Source organism: Ursus arctos, unplaced genomic scaffold (genome assembly GCF_023065955.2).
Source record: "Ursus arctos isolate Adak ecotype North America unplaced genomic scaffold, UrsArc2.0 scaffold_20, whole genome shotgun sequence".
NCBI classification, from domain to species: domain Eukaryota; kingdom Metazoa; phylum Chordata; class Mammalia; order Carnivora; family Ursidae; genus Ursus; species Ursus arctos.
This window is the reverse complement of record NW_026622875.1, coordinates 55,006,024-55,024,939: the sequence shown is the minus strand read 5'-3', so window position 1 is coordinate 55,024,939 and position 18,916 is coordinate 55,006,024. Positions and strand designations below refer to the sequence as shown.

The window sequence follows — 18,916 nt, the reverse complement described above, 5'->3', positions numbered from 1 at the left end:
AATAAATAAAAAAATCTTAAAAAAAAAAAAGTTAAACATTTTTTTAAGAAATAGATTTACAATAAAGTACAACCAGAAACAAAGTGTGTATGTATATATATTACTACATACACACCACGCAGATTAGAGGAAGAAGGTGATGGGGTTGGTATAAGAGTACCAACTTCGTTGTTTTAAAACAGGGGAACTGAAGGATCAACAAGTTAACAGCTGCATCTGGGACCTAGGAGATAGATGCTCTCGTATTAATTAAAAAGCTTCTATACCGGCACAGGCAAGTATTTGTATAATTTAAGAACTCGTTTAATTTCAGGATAATCAGGAAAATCTGCCAGCATGGTTCACAGAGCAGAGGGGACTTTTAGTTTATGCTAATAAAGAGCCAACACTCAAAGGCAGCTGCTTCAGGCCACTCATTGTTTATACACTATCTCATCTATGCTTCAGAGCCTCCCTCGGGGCAGGTATTATGATCACCATTTTACAGACGAGGAAATTAAGGCTCAAAGAAGTTGAGACTTGCCCATTATAATAAATTCAGGCTAGCCTTAATAAACCTCTCTCCCTGCATTATCTCGCCCACCCTTGGTATCCTACAGATTTAAGACTGTTTTTATTGCCTCATCTGTTTATGGCAGGTGTGTAGGAGGAAGGGATATTCCAGAAAAACAAGTTTACCGCTGCTGAGCATTACCTACCCGCAGGCTAACTAGGAGTGCACGTTCGGGAAGTGAACAGCTTATACTAGCGTTCCTGAGAAGGCAGAAGTAGCCAGGGCTGGGAGAGGCAAAGATGCACAGCAGGGAGTACAACTGCTTTTAAATGCAAAACAGCAGGTGTCTTTTGCTGGGAGGAGGGAGAGTGGGGGGAGAAAATCTCTCAATCTCACAGAGAATTTCTCTAGAAGGAACAGACATTGGCCACAGAGATTATCCCTGAGGGGGCAGGTGGGGAAACAGGGTAACTGGGGGTTTTAAATGAGACTGGGATTTTTCTCTTGTATTCTTGGCACTTAAAAAAATTTTTTTTTCTTTTGAATTTTATCAAATGCTTTTTTTTTGCATTAATTGATATAATCATTAATTTTTCTTCTGTAGCCCGTTAACATGGTGGATTACACTGATCCATTTTCAACTATTAAACTAGACTTGTTTTCCTGGAATACACCCTGCTTGGTCACGGTGTATAATTATTTTTATATATTGCTGAATTCTATTTGCTAATATTTTAAGGGCATTTGCTTCTATATTTATGAGGGATACTAGTCTGTAGTTTTGTCTCTTGGTACTATTATTACCTGGTTTTTATATCAGGTATTACTGGCCTCAAAATGAGTTACGAAGTATTCTGTCAACTATTTTCTGGAATAAATTGTGTAGAACTGGCTTCAGTGTTTGGTAGATTCTTCAGTGAAACCATCTGGACCTGGAGATTTCTTTTTTGGCAGTTTAAAAATTATAAATTCAATTACTTTAGTACTAAAACAAGGCTATTCAAACGATGTTTTCTAATGAATATTATTGTTGGTTTGTGCTTTTAAACGTACTGGAGGTGCTCAAACAGATTTATACGGAGGTGTCCCTAGTAGTCCCTTATCAACCTTTAGTGTCTTCGGGATCTGTGGTGATGGTGCGGGTCTCAGTCTCTGTGCTGCTCTAACAAATCAATGCATACAGGCTGGCTTATAAACCACCGAAATTGCTCCCTCCCAGGTTGGAGGCTGGAAGCCCCAGATCATGGTGCAGGCAGATCTACGTGCTGGCTGGAGAAGGCCCCACAGCCGTCGCCTTCTCACTGTACACTCCTGGGGGGGGGGGGGGCGGAATGCAGGGAAGGATCCATCTGGAGCCTCTTTTATAAAGGCATTGAACCCATTCAGGAGGAAGTTCTGAAACCTGATCACCTCACCCATCCTAAGACCATCCCTGTTGGGGGGTAGGATACAACATTTGAATTTTGGGGGGACACATTCAGACCACAGCACCCCTGTTTCATTCTTATTACTGGTAATGTGTCATCTCTTCATCAGTCCTGCTAGAGGTCTGTTTCAAAGAACCAGCCTTTTGCTGTTTTTTTCTATCGTTTTTCACTTTTTACTTTCATTGATTTCTACTATTATTTTTAGCATATTCTTTCTTTTCCTTATTTTGGATTTCTTTTTTTTTTTTTTTTTTTTGGTCTTCTTTTTCTGGTTTCATCTGGGTGGGAGTTTAAGATTATTGAGACTTTCCTTATTTGTTTAAAATTTTTTTTAAAGATTTTATTTATTTATTCGACAGAGATAGAGACAGCCAGCGAGAGAGGGAACACAAGCAGGGGGAGTGGGAGAGGAAGAAGCAGGCTCATAGCGGAGGAGCCTGATGCGGGGCTCGATCCCATAACGCCGGGATCACGCCCTGAGCCCAAGGCAGACGCTTAACCGCTGTGCCACCCAGGCGCCCCTCCTTATTTGAAGTTTATTTATTTAAGTAATCTTTACACCCAATGTGGGTGCTAGTATAAGCTTGAACTCCCAACCCTGAGATCAAGAGTCACCTGCTTTGCTGACTGAACCAAAAAGACACCCCAAGATTTTATTTTCAATGTAATCATTTAATGCCATAAATCTCCCTTTTAGCACTGCTTTACTGCATCCAACACATTTTGATATGTTCTATTTTAATGTTCATTTAGTTTAACATTTAAAAAATTTTCCCTGGGGTGCTGTTTTCCAGAGCGGCTGCAACAGTTTGCATTCCCATAGTGGTGTTAAGTTCTATATCTCTGCTGATTTTCTGTCTGGTTGTTCTATCAACTGTTGAGAGAAGAATACTGATGAGTCCAACTATAATTGTGGATCTTATGTTTCTATCAGTTTTTATTTCAAATAATTTGCAACTCTGTTGTTTGGTGTATATACATTAAAAATGGCATTATCATCTTTTTTTTTAAGATTTTATTTATTTGAGAGAGAGAGAGTGTGAGAGAACACAAGCGGGGGGAGGGGCAAAGGAAGAGGGAGATGCAGGCTCCCCGCTGAGCAGGGAGCCTGACTCAGGGCTTGATCCTAGGACCCTGAGATCATGACCTGAGCCAAAGGAAGATGCTTAACCAACTGAGGCACCCAGGCATCCCATCATCTTAGTGGATTCACTCTTTCATCACTATGTCATGTCCTTCTCTCTCCCTGGTAATCTTCCTTGCTCTGAAGTTTCCTGTATCGAATAATAATATAACCATCCTTGCTTTCTTTTGTTTATAAAGTTTCTTTTGGGGGTGCCTGGGTGGCTCAGTTGGTTAAGCGTCTGCCTTTGGCTTGGGTCACGATCCTGGGGTCCTGGAATCAAGCCCCGAGTCAGGCTCCCTACTCAGTGGGGAGTCTGCCCCTCCCCCCTGCTTCTGCTCTCTTGCACACTCTCTCTCTCTCAAATAAATAAGTAAAATCTTAAAAAAAAAAGTTTCTTTTGTAAATCTTTCCTTTTCTTTTACTTTAGCCAACCTATACTGTGATATTCGAAGTGAGCTTCTTACAGCTTATACCTGGATCATGTTACTTTATCCATTCTGGCAATCTCTGCCTTTTAATTGGTATATTAACTAAAACCATTTATATTTAATGATATGCTTGGGCTTAAGTCTGAACCTTTTTCCCTATTCTTTCAGATTTTCATTTCTCTGCCTTCCCATGAGTCTCTGAAACATTTTGTATATTTCCATTCTGATTTATCTATTATTCCATTTTGATTTATCTATTGTGTTTGAGTGCTTCTCTTTTGTAGACTTCTTAGGCAGTTGCTCTAAGTATTATATTATGCAACCATAACTTATCACCTCCTACTGGCATCAATATTTTACCAGTTTGAGTTAAATACGAAAATTTAAGAAGTCCTTTCACCCTTCCTCATTTATAATATGTTGTCTTTAACCCTATGCCCAACGTGGGGCTTGAACTCACAACCCTGAGATCAAGAGTTGCATGCTCCACTGACTGAGGTAGCCAGATGCCCCTATAATATGCTGTCTTAATTACTTCCTCTACATACACTGAGAACCATATCAGTGTTATAATTTTTGCTTCATCAAATAAAATTTAGAAAACTCAGGGGAAGAATGTTTTATTTATACATTTTTCCTTGTTCTTTCCATTGTTCTTTCTTCCTAATGTCCTAAGATCCCTTTTTTCATTATTTCCATTCTTTTTTTCTTTAAAATTTCTAATTGTGATAAAAACCACATAACTTAAAATTTGGCATCTTTACCATTATAAAGTGTACAATTCAATAGTGTTATGTATCTTACATTATTGTGCAATGGATCTTCAGAACTTTTTCATTTTGCAAAACTGAAACTCTATACCCATTAAAAAACACTCCCCATCTCCCTGCCTCCAGCCCCTGGCAATCACCATTCTACTTTGTTTCTATGAATTTGACTACTGTAGATACCCTCATATAACTGTTACATAGTAATGTCTCTTTTTTTTTAGATTTTACTGTGCTAAAAGCACATAAGCTCTATCCTTCTAACACATTTTAAGTGTATATTATCGTTGACCATAGGTACAATGTTATACAGAAGATCTACAGACCTTATTCATCTTACTCAACTAAAACTTTATGCCTGTTGATAACTTCCCATTCTCCAACCCCCACATATCCTGGTAACCACCATTCCAGTCTTTGATTTGATAAATTTGACTATCTTAGTCATGCAGTACTTGTCTTTCTGTGTCTGGCTTATTTCACCTAGCACAATGTCCTAAAAGTCCATCCATGTTGTCATATACTGCAGAATTTCCTTCTTTTTTGAGGTTGAATGGTATTCCAGTCTATGTATATACCACATTTTATGTATCCTTTCATCTGAGGATGGATGTTTAGGTTGTTTCCATATCTAAGCTGTTGTGAATAGTGCTACAATATGAAAATGAGAGTGCTAATCTCCCTTCAACGTACTGATTTAAATTCTTGAAAACCAGTTGAAATCCATATACACATGGATTCATTTCTGGGCTCTTCATTCTGTTCTGCATGTTGGTCTTTATACCAGTACCATACTGTTGTGATTACAACACCTTCAAAATAAAACCCGAAATTAGGAAGTGTGATGCCTCCAGCTTTGTTCCTTCTCAGGATTGTCTATTCAGGATCTTCTGTGGCTCCATACGAATTGTAGCATTACTCTATTTCTGTAAAAAATATTTTTGAGATTTTGATAGGCACTGCATTGAATCTGTAGATTGCTTTGGGGTAATATGGACATTTTAATAATAACTTCTCCAATCCAGGAACATGGGATGTCTTTCCATTTATTTCATTTCTTTCATCAATGTTTTGTAGTTTTTAGTATATAAGCCTTTCACCTCATTAGTTAAGTTTATTCTTAAGTATTTTCTTTTCTTTTTTTTTTTCTTTTAAGATTTTTTTACATATTTGACAGAGAGAGCACCCAAGCACAAGCAGGGGGAGTGACAGGCAGAGAAAGAGGTAGAAGCAGGCTTCCCGCTGAGCACAGAGCCTGATGTGGGGTTTGATCCCGGAACCCTGGGATCATGATCTGAGTGGAATGCAGACGCTTAACTGACTGAGCCACCCAGGTGCCCCTTATTCTATTCTTTTTGATGTTACTGTAAATTGAATTTTTCCTAATTCCCTTTTTGAATAGTCCATTGTTAATGTATAGAAATGCAACCAAATCTTCTATGTTGACTTTGTATCCGGCAACTTCACTGAATTTAATAGTTCTTTAAGTTTTTAAAATGGACTTTTGGGGGTTTTCTACACATAATAACCAAGTTGTTTGCAAAGAGGGATAATTTTATTTTTCCCTTTCCAATGTGGATGTCTTCTATCTCTTTTTCTTATCTAACCTCTCTGGCTAGGACTTCTAGTACTGTGTTAAATACAAATGGTGCAAGTGGGCACCCTTGCCTCATTCTGGATCTTCCTTCTTTTCCTAGTTTGTTGACAGTTTTTATAATGAAAAGGTGTAGAATTTCATCAAATGCCTTTTATACATCTACTGAGATGATCTTGTGATTTTACCTTTCATTCTACTGATGTGCTGTTGGATTCAGTTTGCTAGTATTTTATTGAGGGTGTACCCATCTATATTTATCAGGGATATTGGCCTGTCATTTTCTTTTCTAGTGGTGTCTTTGTCTGGTTTTGGTACCAAAGTAATGCTGGCCTATAAAATGAGTTTGGAAGTGTTCTTACCTCTTCAATTTTTTGGAAAAATTTGAGAAGGACTGGCATTAATTCCTCTTTAAATGTTTGGTAGAATTCACCAGTGAAGCTATCTGGTCCCAAGCTTTTCTTTGTTAGGGGGTTTTTGATGACTGTTTTAATCTCCATACTGGTTATGGGTCTGATTAGGATTCCTATTTCCCCATGATTAAGTTTTAGTAGGTTATATGTTTCTAGGAATTCATTCATTTGTTCTAGGTTATTCAGTTTGTTGGCATATAACTGTTCATAGTTATCTCCTTTGATCCATTTTATTCATGTCATAAGTTGTAATGTCTCTTCTTTTGTTTCTGATTTTACTTGTCTTCTTTTTTCCATATTGATTCTAAGGGTTTGTCAATTTTATTTAAAAAAAAGTTTCATTTACTTTTTTCTATTTTTAAATTTATATCTGCTTTAATTTTTGTTATTTTCTTCTTTCTGCTAACTTTGGACTTGATTTGTTTCTTTCTAGCTCTAAAAGAGTAAAGTTAGATTGTTTTAGGTCTAGTCATGGCTTTTATCCATTTAGCCCTTCTATGTCTTTTGATTGGGGAATTTAATCCATTTACATTTAGAGTGATTATTGATAAGGAAAGATTTATTATTGCTATTTTTAAAGCTAAAGAAGTTCACTTACAGCAGAGATAGGAGGCTGACATGATAGTACTCACACTTGTTTTTTCTCACCTCCTTTCTTCCATTTCTACTAGGCTGCTAGGGGTCTCCTAGGATTCAGAAGTGTGTTTGTGTGAGTGTGTGTGTCCCACATCCTGGGCAGCGCTCCCCATCAAAAGCCAGGGACTTAATGGAATTCAAACTGAAATGTTAAAAAGAAAAAATTCAAGCCACTTATCTGTTAAAATTAGGGTAGGCCACAACCTGAGGAATCCAGACATTATCCTCTTCTTCCCCAGGGTCCAGAATCTTCCCCTGAGATCTGTTCCAACGTCAAGAACTTTTTCCCTCCTCCTTTCCTCTTTGAGTTTAGTGGTGTGAAACTGAAGACACTCGCCAGGCTGCCTTGGCAAGATTGCCTGATACTATGGGTAAGGAGAACTTGGGGGAGTTTAGGATTCCTGATTGCAGGACCCCTCACCTGCTCCTTCCTCCAAAAAAGCAGCTTCTCATGGTGAGGTTCTAGCATGGCCAGGGAGTTGCTGGGAGTCTCCTGAAAAGGGCTGCAATCCTTGGGACTTGAGCACCACAGCTGTAGAGATCACCCTCACTACTCACACAACAGTTTCTGTGTCCGACTCTCTCAGATTTGGGCTGGCTTGTTTACATTCCACTTTGCCCCCAAAGAGGACTGCAAGTAGCTTCTTCTGGCTAAGTCTTGTGCAAGGTGCTATTGGTAGAGGAAAGAAGGAAGATACTGTCTCTGTCTTCTGGGAACTGATAGTCTAAATCCCAATCCTAGACGACCCCTAAATTCCCATTGAGGAAAGCTTCCTTGGCTATTAGTTCAAGCACTAAAAAAATCAAGGCATAGAGATAGGGCTAAAAACACCAACAGACAAATTAAAATGCAGTTAAAACAAATATTTAGTTAACCCAAAAAGCAGGTGGGAAAGGAGGAGCAGAGAATAGAAAACAAAAGGGAGAAAACACCCAACTGTATCAATATTACATTAAATATAAATGACTAAACATTTTGATTAAAAGAGAGTTTATCAGACTGGATAAAAGCAAGACAGCCTTTATATATAAAAACATAGATAAGTTGAAAGAAAATGATAAGTCATACAAAAATAAGCATAAAAAGACTGATATTAATATCAGATAAAGTAGACTTCAAGACAAAGAGCTTTATCAGTGATAAAGAAGAACATTTAGTAATGATAAAAATGTCAATTCTTCAGGGGCGTCTGGGTGGCTTAGTCGTTAAGCATCTGCCTTTGGCTCAGGGCGTGATCCCAGGGTCCTGGGATCTAGTCCCGCATTGGGCTCCCTGCTCTGCTGGAGCCTGATTCTCCCTCTCCTACTCCCCCTGCTTGTGTTCCCTCTCTCGCTGGCTTGGTCTCTGTCAAATAAATAAATAAAATCTTTAAATAAAAAAAAAATGTCAATTCTTCAGGAAGATATAACAGTCATAAATTTGTATGCACCCAAATTGGAGGACAAGATGTCAGTGAGGATGAACTTAAAGTCTTAGCCATGGGAGGCTACTGTGAACTGGATATGGGGTTTAGTCCTAACAGCTGGTATAGGATTTGTGGGTCCCCATGTGTGCATGGAGTTTTTCTGCTTATAAAGTTTTAGGAGTGGTCTAATGAGTCTAGGGAATCTCAACATTCTAAGCCCAGATAATTAGAAGAAATGAATAAATCAGGGCTCCAATTTGGGACCAAAATATGAGCCAGGCTGCTCTTTCAGGTGTGCCACAGAACACTGGCCCTTCGGACTGGGAGCCCCCATCTCAGCTTCAGTCAGCCTGGTAAGACTCATAGAGACAGCTGAGAGGAATAGGTCTACCCTCCCTAGCAGGCATTATGAGGCTCTGGTCCTGCCCATTCAGCCTCATTTCCTCTCCTCCCTCACTCTGAAACCCAGCCATCACTTCTATCAATCTAAGAATATGTGCTGTTTCCTCCATACGAAATGCCAGTAAGCTCTTCTCTACTTTACTCTTGCTTGTGCTTCAAGACTGGCTCAGCAGATGAGAGTTAAACAGAATGACAGCTGAGCTAAGTGAAGAAGGAGGATCTTGAGGATCAAGGAAGTGAGCTGATAATTGACCAATTTAGGCTGAGTGGGGAGAGTGAAGGGACATCACATGGGGGCTGACAATGAAAAGATGATGGGTTCAAAGGGAACCATTTAGGTTCAATTTTGGTTGCAGTTCAGTGACAGAAGGAGTGACTGGGAAAGACAGGAGATGCTGGTCAGACTGTGGGGGTGTGACACTGAGACATGAACAACATACATTCTATTTCAGTGTTATTTTCCAAGGTGCTCAATGTTTCATTTTAAAATGGATGAAATATTCATCTAAATGTTATCAAGTCTTGGGTCCCTATTTTTCCTCTTGTGTCCCAGTTGAGTAGTGGTTTGATAACAAGATTGTCTCATATCATCAAGAGCAGCTTTCCACCAATTACGTAACTTGTATACTTGTCATTCTGAAAGGACGGTGACTGACTAGACACCTGATGGCCTGAGCTTCCTACACAACATCTCTGAGTTTTGATAAATCATGATGAAAGATAAAACTCTCTAGCAAGGAAGACGGTAATGGGGATGTCCTTTCTGGGCTATATTCCTTATTCTTCAATATAATAAACTGCTAAAATTCTGCTTGGATAGCTTCCAGGACAAATGAGTTACATAATGAGATTTTTAAAAGCCCCCCAAAACTGGCTCTGGTATTAAAAAGGAAACCAGGAAACAAAAGCAAGTTTCAAAATCAATAGAACCTAGTGAGGATATATCCTACAAGTTCAAAACTGGCATACCAAAGGATCCTTAACCTCCTCTGAACAACTTTCATGACTCTACAGATCCTTTCAGGTCCTACTCTGTGTTCTTTTGAATCTGGAATTCCCCTTGTATGCAAATATCTAACAACTTATTTTCAAATAAACACGATCAGTTTTCCTTTTCAAATAGACTTCTGCTTTTTGTTTGCCTGTATATACAAGGCCCCACCACCCCTGGGGGTCAGAGAGTGACTCCTGGAAAGGGTGGTGTGTGCGCACACTTGCCTCGTGTCTGAAGGACAACCTGGGACATTGAAGTGTTGGGAACTGAGATGCGATGGTCACCTGACTTTGGACTGGTGGTCACTTCCCTCATTTCTTTCTGCTTGCACATCCTTAGTAAGACATAAAAGCCATGCTTCGGAATTCTGAGTCTACAGAGTTTCTCCCCCAACAGTAATTGCTTCCTCTGATCTCTGCAGGCTGGGGTAGGAGTCCCTGCTGTGGACCCCGGAGCAGCCAGTTCCCAGCTCTGTCACAGACAGCATTGTCTCAGCCTCCATCAGTAAGGTGAGCTGCCTTATGGTGGGAACTGGGCTGCTCCTGGGCGGAGAAGAGAGGTACATGTGTCACCTGGCACTCGCGGCCTGCCATCACACATCCTCACAGAGCTGCCATTATGTCACGGTAACTGCAGGCCGCTGCGCATCTGTGCTGTTCAACAAAACCTGCACTCTAACCAGCTAGACCTGAGTGTTGACAGAGGCACTGCTATTTACTGTCCATCATCAGAGTGGCTAGAGCTCCAGGAGTACAGTATCACTGAAACACGGATCCAGACCTTGGATCTGCAGAGTGAAGACAGAGTGAGGACAAAGTTGTCTCTCCTGATGGACTTTTTATTCCCCAGTGCCTAGAATAGTGCCTGGCATATGGTGGTCTGGAGGTGACAGCAGAGTGAATGAGATGAATGTGGAACAGATGTAAATCCAGCTCATTTCCTTTTTCTGTCTTGGCTATTGGACATCTTCAAAGCTAAGTTTATATTCTAACTGCCATTATTTCCCTGCTTTTCTGATAATAATCCTTTTTGGTTTTTCTTTTGGGCTCTTATCTTGGCATTTTGGCTTTATTATAGTTTATCTTTCATGCTAAGTCCTGTTTCTAGAAGTAGCTTGTATAAGTAAGTGCAGGGAACAAGATGGAGAAGATTTTCAGTCACCAGTATCCCTGCTGGGGAGAACACCCTATATTGTTAGACACTTCCTGACAAGTTGTCAGCAGACCCTGACTCCTGAGGAGGCAGCAGTGAGGGCAGGAGGTAGAGAGCTAGTGGGAGGCCTTGCTGGCTCAGTGCAGCCTCTCGCTGGGCCCCTCCATCCAGATCCAAGATTTCTTGTAGATGCTGATGAAGGGCTGGGAGTCTGAGTCTAGGCAGATAGAGCCCTTGAGCAGCAGAGAGAGGAGGGGTTAAATTGAAAAATAAAGCACAGGACTCCTGAATTTACCATCTCTGAGAGGATGGGGGTCAAGGGACAAAAGGGTGGAGAGGATAAAGGGAGAAAGTCCATCTGAGTAACGGGTTCTGTCAATTATAAAACTGGATCTGAACTAATTTGGGAGTAGGCAGCACTACAGAATTATCTGCTATATGTAGAGGGAAACAGTTTAGTCAGAGAGTTTGAAGAATTATTTTATTTTTTTTTAAAACAAGCTTTTTTTCTTCTTTTTTAAAGATTTTATTTATTTATTTATTTAGAGATCTGAGAGCACATGTGAGTGGGGGTGAGGGGCAGAGGGAGAGAATCTCAAGCAGACTCCCCTCTGAGTGCAGAGCCCACCTCGAGGCTCAATCCCATGACCCATGAGACCACGACCTGAGCCAAAACAAAGAGTCCAATACTCAACCAACTGAGCCAGCCAGGCACCCCTAGTCAGAGAGTTTGGATACAGGTTGGTTCCCAACTCTTCTCTGAAATCTGACTTCAAACTCTTAAAAAAAAAAAAGTCCCAGAGCTGTCTGAGGCCCAGCTATCCTCGTGCATGAGGTAGAAAATATCCAGAGAAAATGTGAAAATTAGGAAAACTGGTGGTGACAGTACCTCAAGCAGAAATGGAGTTTAAATGACGTTAGAAAATGCTGACCCCCAAAGAGAAAGCAAGTTTCAAAAACAACAGAAAAAGCTGGCTTAAGAAAAATCTGTTGTGTGTCTCAGGACAGTAGAAAGACCAGACCCCACAGAGGCCAAGAAATCTGGGGCCTCTGAACAGTTGTGTGACTTCGTGCAAGTTTCTTAACTGCTCTGAGCCTCAGTGTCTTTACTAATAAATGGGGATGTCCAGAGTGCCTCCATCACAGGGCTGTGGATGAGACAGAATGAGACAAGTACCTAGTTAGTGGGCATAGTAGCACAGTTTACATGGCCTTGCCCAGGGGATGGGGATTCCATCCTTGCTCCAGGCTTGCAGTCTAATAGCTACATGTGAAATGTGCGTGAGAGGTCTGCATGGCTAAGAGGGTCAGTGAGACTTCTCACTGCTCATTTAGGATCTTTCTATATATATATATATTTTTTTTTTTTTAAAGATTTTATTATTTATTAGAGAGAGAGAAAGCGAGCGCACACATGAAAGGGAGAAGGAGAGAGAGGGTGTGCACGCATGAGCAGGGGGAGGGGCAGAGGGAAAAGCAGACTCCCCACTGAGCAAGGAGCCCAATTCAGGGCTCGATCCCAGGACCCTGGGATTATGACCTGAGCTGAAGGCAGATGCTTAACCGACTGAGCCACCCAGGCGCCTCAGGATCTTTCAATATATTTTAATTTCTCTCCCCCCATAGATATATATAAGCAGGTATGGAATGAAATATGACACATGATGGCCTCAATCTTTTGTCTAGACTTTATCATTGAAACGTGCTAAGTTTCACTCTCCTGACACGGTGAACATGAACGGAGTGGTAAGGACATGGGTCTCTATTATAGGTGCACATCCCAAAATGAAAGCAGTAACATTGAGATAACCTGCCTCCCAAGTTAGCCCAACTAATAGATCTTTGAAATCAAGAATATGATACCTTTACAGAAAGGAAAATAAACTGATTCTTGCTGTGGTGGGAGAGTTCTTTCATCCCTAAGAGGTGAAGAATGTCACAAAAACCTCAGACTCACCAGGGCTTGCAGTTTAGGACAGTGGACGGAGAGCTGGACGAGTGTGCTGTCGGTGATCTGGAGAGAAACACGCTATGTCAATGTGGCTTCCACACCAGAACTTAATACCTAATTTTGGTTTCTCCTGAACATGAGAATCAAAAGGTGTAAAACAGAATTAAAAACTCATCTCAAGCACACTCAGGCTGGGAGCCCCTCTCTTCACCAACAACCTCAAATCCTGTAGACACAAAGCTGTTCTGTGGTCTCTCCTCTGGTGCCCCAAAGGGGACCAGGGACAGGGACAAAGAAGGAGTAGGTAAGGAAGGTCCCCCAGGATTCTCCTCCGTAGTCACCCCATCATTGGACAGGCAAACTTATTTCTCCCTTCAGTTCTGTGAAATATATATATTTTTTTAATGTTTGGCAAAAAATGGAGCTACCCTGAACTTCTCAGCTGTAGCTCTGATGGCTGAGAAGAGCCCAAAGTTCACACATCCACTGCCATGGTCCTTACGGGTTCCCAATTCCTGACACACTGGGGTGAGGAGGGTCCAGACAACAGCCCACTGGGGTCTCTGGCTACGCCTGGTTGTTTCTCAGGACTGAGGGGCAGCCCTGAGGGGCAGCCCTGCAGGGCTTGTCAAGAGTCTACTTACCAGGATGCATTCTTCAAGATCCATCTTCTCCAGGTCATGGCAATTCTGGAAAAGTCCATAAGACCCCCACCCCCACCATGTGTTCAGTGGTCAGGGCAACACTGGTGGCTTGCCCTAATCCCTCTGAGTACTGGCCCGGTATCCTTGTTCTCTTCCATTAAGGAGTGTGTCCTGTCCCTAAAGTAACCCAGTGAGCCAGCACTTCTGAGCAGGTGCTTTTTGAATCACATTCCCTTGAGAAATGGGAACAGAGCCGCCCTGGGCTACGTTTCCTTCTCTCACCTGGAAAGGTAGTGGCCTCCACCTTCCCAGTGGCTATAGATATCACCTGGCAAATTTTAGCCATAGAATAGGCTCAGGAAGGCATGGGGGAGGGGTGCTCAGGCACAGTTTGGACAGGTGAGGGTTAGGGAGGAAGAAGTGTATCCCATCCCCAGAAGGTCATGGGTTCCCAGCAGCAGGCCAGAGGGAACCCTATGACGGTCAGCGTCTGCAGGGTGATGTGGAAGAAGGAGCAGAGGCAGAACACAGCTCAGTTAGGGGAAGCTACTGGAAGACTGAGTTGGGGTTTGTATGAGGAAGAGCATGTCCTGACAGGCAGGAAATTCCTCTTGTTATGGTCCCACCTGACCAAATGAGAGTGAGGTCTAGACCTGCTCCAGAACCCCCTACAGGACCACCTTAGCTTTCTGGGGAAAATGGGAAAATACACCCTGAGGGCTCTATTCTACTTGGTACCTGTCCTTTCTGAAGGTACACACATTTTTGCACACTCCAAAACCACAGCAAGTTATTTTTAAATGAGGGAGCTGAATTATAGTTTGGTTTTGTGTTTTGAAACCTCTGGCTTACCCGAGCTAAAAGTGTAAAGCCTGCATCAGTCAAATGGGAACATCGGGCAGCCTCCAAAATCCTGGGATACAGAGTGCGTGGGAGGAAAAGGTAGTGACTGGTTAAGAACAGAAACACACACTTTATGATACACACTCTTGAGTTTATTCTGCCCTCTAACACACCTCTGCTTCTGGAACAGTCCTGAGGACTGTAAATGCAAATGTTATCCCACCAGATAGATGAGGGGAAGGAGGCTTAGGGAGAAGTGTGGCCTGCCCTAAGTCCCACAGTTCCAGCCCCAATTCAGGAAGCAAACCCAGGAATCTTCCCACAATTCCAGGACACTGTTGCTGCTGTTGTTTTTAAATATTATTCCAATATTTGTTGACTTTTAAACATAATTAAAATGAACTTTTACTCAACAAAATTATCTTGATACATATTGCATTTAATGAAATTCCCAGTTACCCCAAAAAGAATTTTAAAAATTTGCAGCCAATGAAAAACGTCAGTTAATTCTCAATGCCCATGCTTGATAGGGATGGAGGAATAAATAACATTTTAAAGTTAAATACTCCCTTGTAGCCGTAATTTTGACTAAGTTTCTGACCAGTTTTGATCACCCATGTTCCTTCTACTATTCAGAAATATCAAAATTATCTAGAATCATCCCTAATGCAACAATAAGAAAAATGGGCAAAGGACAGCAACAGACAATCCTTAAGAGATGTGAAACTGGTGTAAGCATGAGAAATGGATCAGATTCACTGAGAAGTAAACAACAAAATAATTATCTTCTTTCTGCCTTTTGTACAGGGGCTAAGATTGCTGGTTCTGAATAAAGTCTCCAGTTCAAACTCTAGTTTTCATTCCTACTCATCATATGACCCAAGATAGATTATGTGATATTCTTTGACTCCCAAAACAAGTGAGAATGATAATACATATCTCCTAGAGATGTGGTGAGGGTTAAATGAGATAATGCTTATAAAATTGCCCAACACAGAGTCTGGAACATAAATGAGTTCAACTGATGTTAACTATGATTAGTATTTGTTACCATAATTAAAGTTTTAATATTCAGAGTATTATTGGAGAAAATCAATCTTTACTTGTTAAAACAAAATTTCCTTCCCCTAGGGAAGGTGATAAATAAGGTGACTGTGATTCCCTCCCCACCTTCTGTTCATGTAGCAACTGGTTTAGGGGAGAATCTGGTGACATGTGGATGTGAAGCTGTCATTCTGGACCCTATCAAATCACTCTGATCTCAAAGCTACAACAGGATGAGGCAAATCAGGTGGGTACACATGTCAAGTCCACCAATAAATTATAGTTCAGCTTCCCTGATGTTGGACATTTCAGTCCCCCCCCTCCCCCGTACATCCCTAAATAAACCAGATTACGTAGTGTTCCGCCCCAATCCATCAGACAAAAGCCAACAATGACACCACCACCACCACCTCCACCGCCATCTATCCACCTGCAGGAAGCCCTCCTGGTCAGTCCAGCCAAGCTCTGAGCTACAAAGCAAAAGCGTGGTGCACTCACTGAAGTCTCGGGCAGTTCAAAGCCAGGGCTGTGAGAGAGGCGTCTGTGAGGTTGCTGCAGCCCGAGAGGCACAGGGCCTGCAGCCGATGGCAGCCCCTGCATATCTGCACCACGCCTTCATCTGTAATGCGCTGGGGAAAGCCAAAACGGGAAGGAACGTCAGAAGGCACCAACAATACTGAAATGAGAGCAGCAGAAAAATGGGATCTACTGCTGGTCAGTTAGTTGTGCTGCCAAATACTAGCATTTATCCTAAAAATTTAAGTAAAACAAGATGAAGTACAGGGTTGACATGTATTTGTTCTCTCTGCGCAGCTTTAAAATATTCTAGCATTACTAACAGAATGAAATTTTTTTTTAAGATTTATTTAGAAAGAGAGAGTGTGTGGGCAAGCAGGGGGAGGTGCAAAGAATAGAGATAGGGAAAGAATCCTCAAGCAGACTCCCTGCTGAGTGCAGAGCCCCCAGGGCTCAATCCCAGGACCCAGAGATCGTGACCTGAGCCGAAATCAAGAGTCAGATGCTCAACTGACTGAGCCACCCAGGTGCCCCCCCAAGAGTAAAATTTAAAAATTTCATCCCCCTCCCCAGAGTTCATTTGATTTTTTTTTCAGGAAAAATTCATAAACTTGTGTTAAAAATCAGATTAAATAAAGAGCTCAGAAGACTTGCCTGGTTAAGTGACATAATAATTTTTGGTTGAATTTCTACAGATTAATGCTTTAAATATCTACCATATAAATCACATATGTGTATATATATATTTTTAAAGACTTTATTCATTTATTTGACAGAGAGAGCATGCACAAGTAGGCAGAGGGAGAGGGAGAAGGAGACTCCCTGCTTAGCAGGGAGCCCGATGCGGGACTCAATCCCTTGACCCTGGGATCATGACCAGAGCCAAAGGCAGATGCTTAACTGACTGAGCCACACAGGCGCCCCACATATGTCTATTATTTATAATATTTCCTCAAATGTGTTAGAAAATAGCAAATGAAATAGATCGCTAAATTATTGATAAATGACTTGCATATTTTTTTTTTTTTTAAAGATTTACTTATCCATTTTAAAGAGGGACAGAGAGAGAGAATGCCGGGAGGGAAGGAGAGGGAGAGAAGCCTCCAGCAGACCTGCAGGGGGCCCAATCCTACAACCCATGAGATCACGACCCAGGACATCATGACCTGAGCCGAAACCAAGGGTCGGACGCTCAACCGACTGCGCCACCCAGGCGCCCCGGCTTGCACATTTATAGTTTACTCTAAGTCACCTGCCAGTGCTCTCCTACACACACAAGATCCTGACATTGAGCAGTGTCCATAAGTCATTTGTCCAGAAGACAGTGCTCTCTCCCACCATCAAGGATTCTAAAGACATGACACCAAATACCAACTGCAAGGATTTCTCTTATATTTCTTAAAATTTATGTTCCCCTTGAGAAACCCAGGAGGATGTAGCAAGCATTCTCTTCAAGGATCAATACTGACAATGGCAGTGAGGACAGAATAATAGTTTTTCACAAGCTAATGCCATGATGAAAATTATACCTTGCTCTTGCAAACATCCTTTATTTTTCAAAGCATTTTCACGTCTATCATTTCATTTCATCCACTGAGACGTGAGAGGCGTCATTATACCCAGTAATTTATAAGACACTGAGACCTTACATGAATTTCTTCAGGTTAGTGACTAGTTCACAGCATTCCTGATATCTTAAAATAAACCAAGATGTCAATCTATATTATTTTTAGTGGGAAATGTGAATGGCTTTGTATCGGCCACTCTGTTTAGACTGTTATTCTTTCATCTTGTGGCCAACCGACAGATCGTATGAGGACACAAAATACGGGATGGTGCGGCCACCATCCCTCCTGCCTGGGGGCTTCAAAGTGGGGCCACAGGAGACTCAAGAAATGTGGGACAGGAGGGTGGTCGCAGGAAAAGCACGCTACTTACTGAGCAGGACTGGAAGTTGAGGCTCACAAGCTCATGGCAGTAATTCTGAATGTGTTTCAGAGCTTCATCTTCCAACTGAGTGGACAGAGAAAACAAAGGAGGGATGGAACCAGGTGAAGGAATAGTGGAGCACCAAGAAAAATGCAAGAGCAGTTCTCTACTGAAGTGTCCACACTTCATGTTAGAGAAACACACCTCAACTAACCCCTCGGTACCTGTGTGCAGCCCCTCAGGAGCAGGGCTTTCAGGCCTCGACAACCTCGCACCAGGGCCTCAATGCCATCCTTTGTGATCTGGTCACACCAAGAGAGGTTCAGGTACTCCAGGTTTCGGCAGCCCTCACTGACGGAACAAGAAACAGGACCACATATGTGCAATCTATCTTATAGATAGTTCATTACCAAGCCTGAGTTCAGTAAATCACAAACAATTCAGGGGAGAGAAAACCTCTGTGACCCGAGTCACCTATTTCTTGTTCCAATGGGCTCATTAGAAAGGTTTTAGACACACCAGGATGCTCACAGGTTTAGGTGTTTCTTCTGACAACAGGTACTCCTACCTGATCCCCTTTAAGGAGCTGTTTGTAATGGACACACAGGAGGTCAGATCCAGATGTTTCAGCTTGGAACAGAATCTGCTAAGGCTATAACACGTGCTGGAAAAGAGCAGACACACTAAAGATATTTTCAACCATGTTTCTCTCCCCTCACATTCCCCATGGTCAATGTTACCAAACTCATTCTCATTCCTTACCTGTCAGTGATTTTGGTGCACCCGTTGAGGTTTAAATGTTCAATGTTTCGGCAGTTCTGGGCAAAGGTCCTATGAAGAGAAAACATTTAAAAACTCCCTGGTCAGCCACTAGAGGGCATGTGTCACCGTTCACATTTAAAACACTGCTCCTCAAACTTTTACATTTTATTTTACTGTGGAAAGAACACTTAACATGAGATTGACTCTCACCAGATTTCAAGTGTACAACATATTCTTGTTGACTATAGGTACTGGTGCTCCTCAAACTTTAATATGCACATGAAACAGCTGGGGTTCTTGTCACAGTGCAGATTCTAATGGCATAGCTTGACAAACTGCTTGATGCTCTGCATTTCTAAGAAATTCCCAAGTGATGCCGCCGCTGCTAC

At 41.7% G+C, this 18,916-nt stretch overlaps 1 protein-coding gene across 4 annotated transcripts in view; it reads right to left on the bottom strand.

The window, feature by feature from the left end:
* FBXL2 (F-box and leucine rich repeat protein 2) overlaps positions 1-18,916 on the bottom strand; it is a 112,774-nt gene that overhangs the window by 13,171 nt on the left and 80,687 nt on the right. For all 4 annotated transcript variants that reach the window (XM_057315884.1, XM_026496677.4, XM_048216119.2 and 1 more), the window contains exons 6-13: positions 18,528-18,596; positions 18,334-18,429; positions 17,990-18,116; positions 17,775-17,849; positions 15,819-15,949; positions 14,286-14,346; positions 13,434-13,478; positions 12,796-12,852 (exon numbers count right to left, since the gene is read on the bottom strand). In XM_057315884.1, the coding sequence (XP_057171867.1) occupies positions 12,796-12,852; positions 13,434-13,478; positions 14,286-14,346; positions 15,819-15,949; positions 17,775-17,849; positions 17,990-18,116; positions 18,334-18,429; positions 18,528-18,596 (661 nt within the window). The remainder of the gene's footprint in view (positions 1-12,795; positions 12,853-13,433; positions 13,479-14,285; positions 14,347-15,818; positions 15,950-17,774; positions 17,850-17,989; positions 18,117-18,333; positions 18,430-18,527; positions 18,597-18,916) is intronic.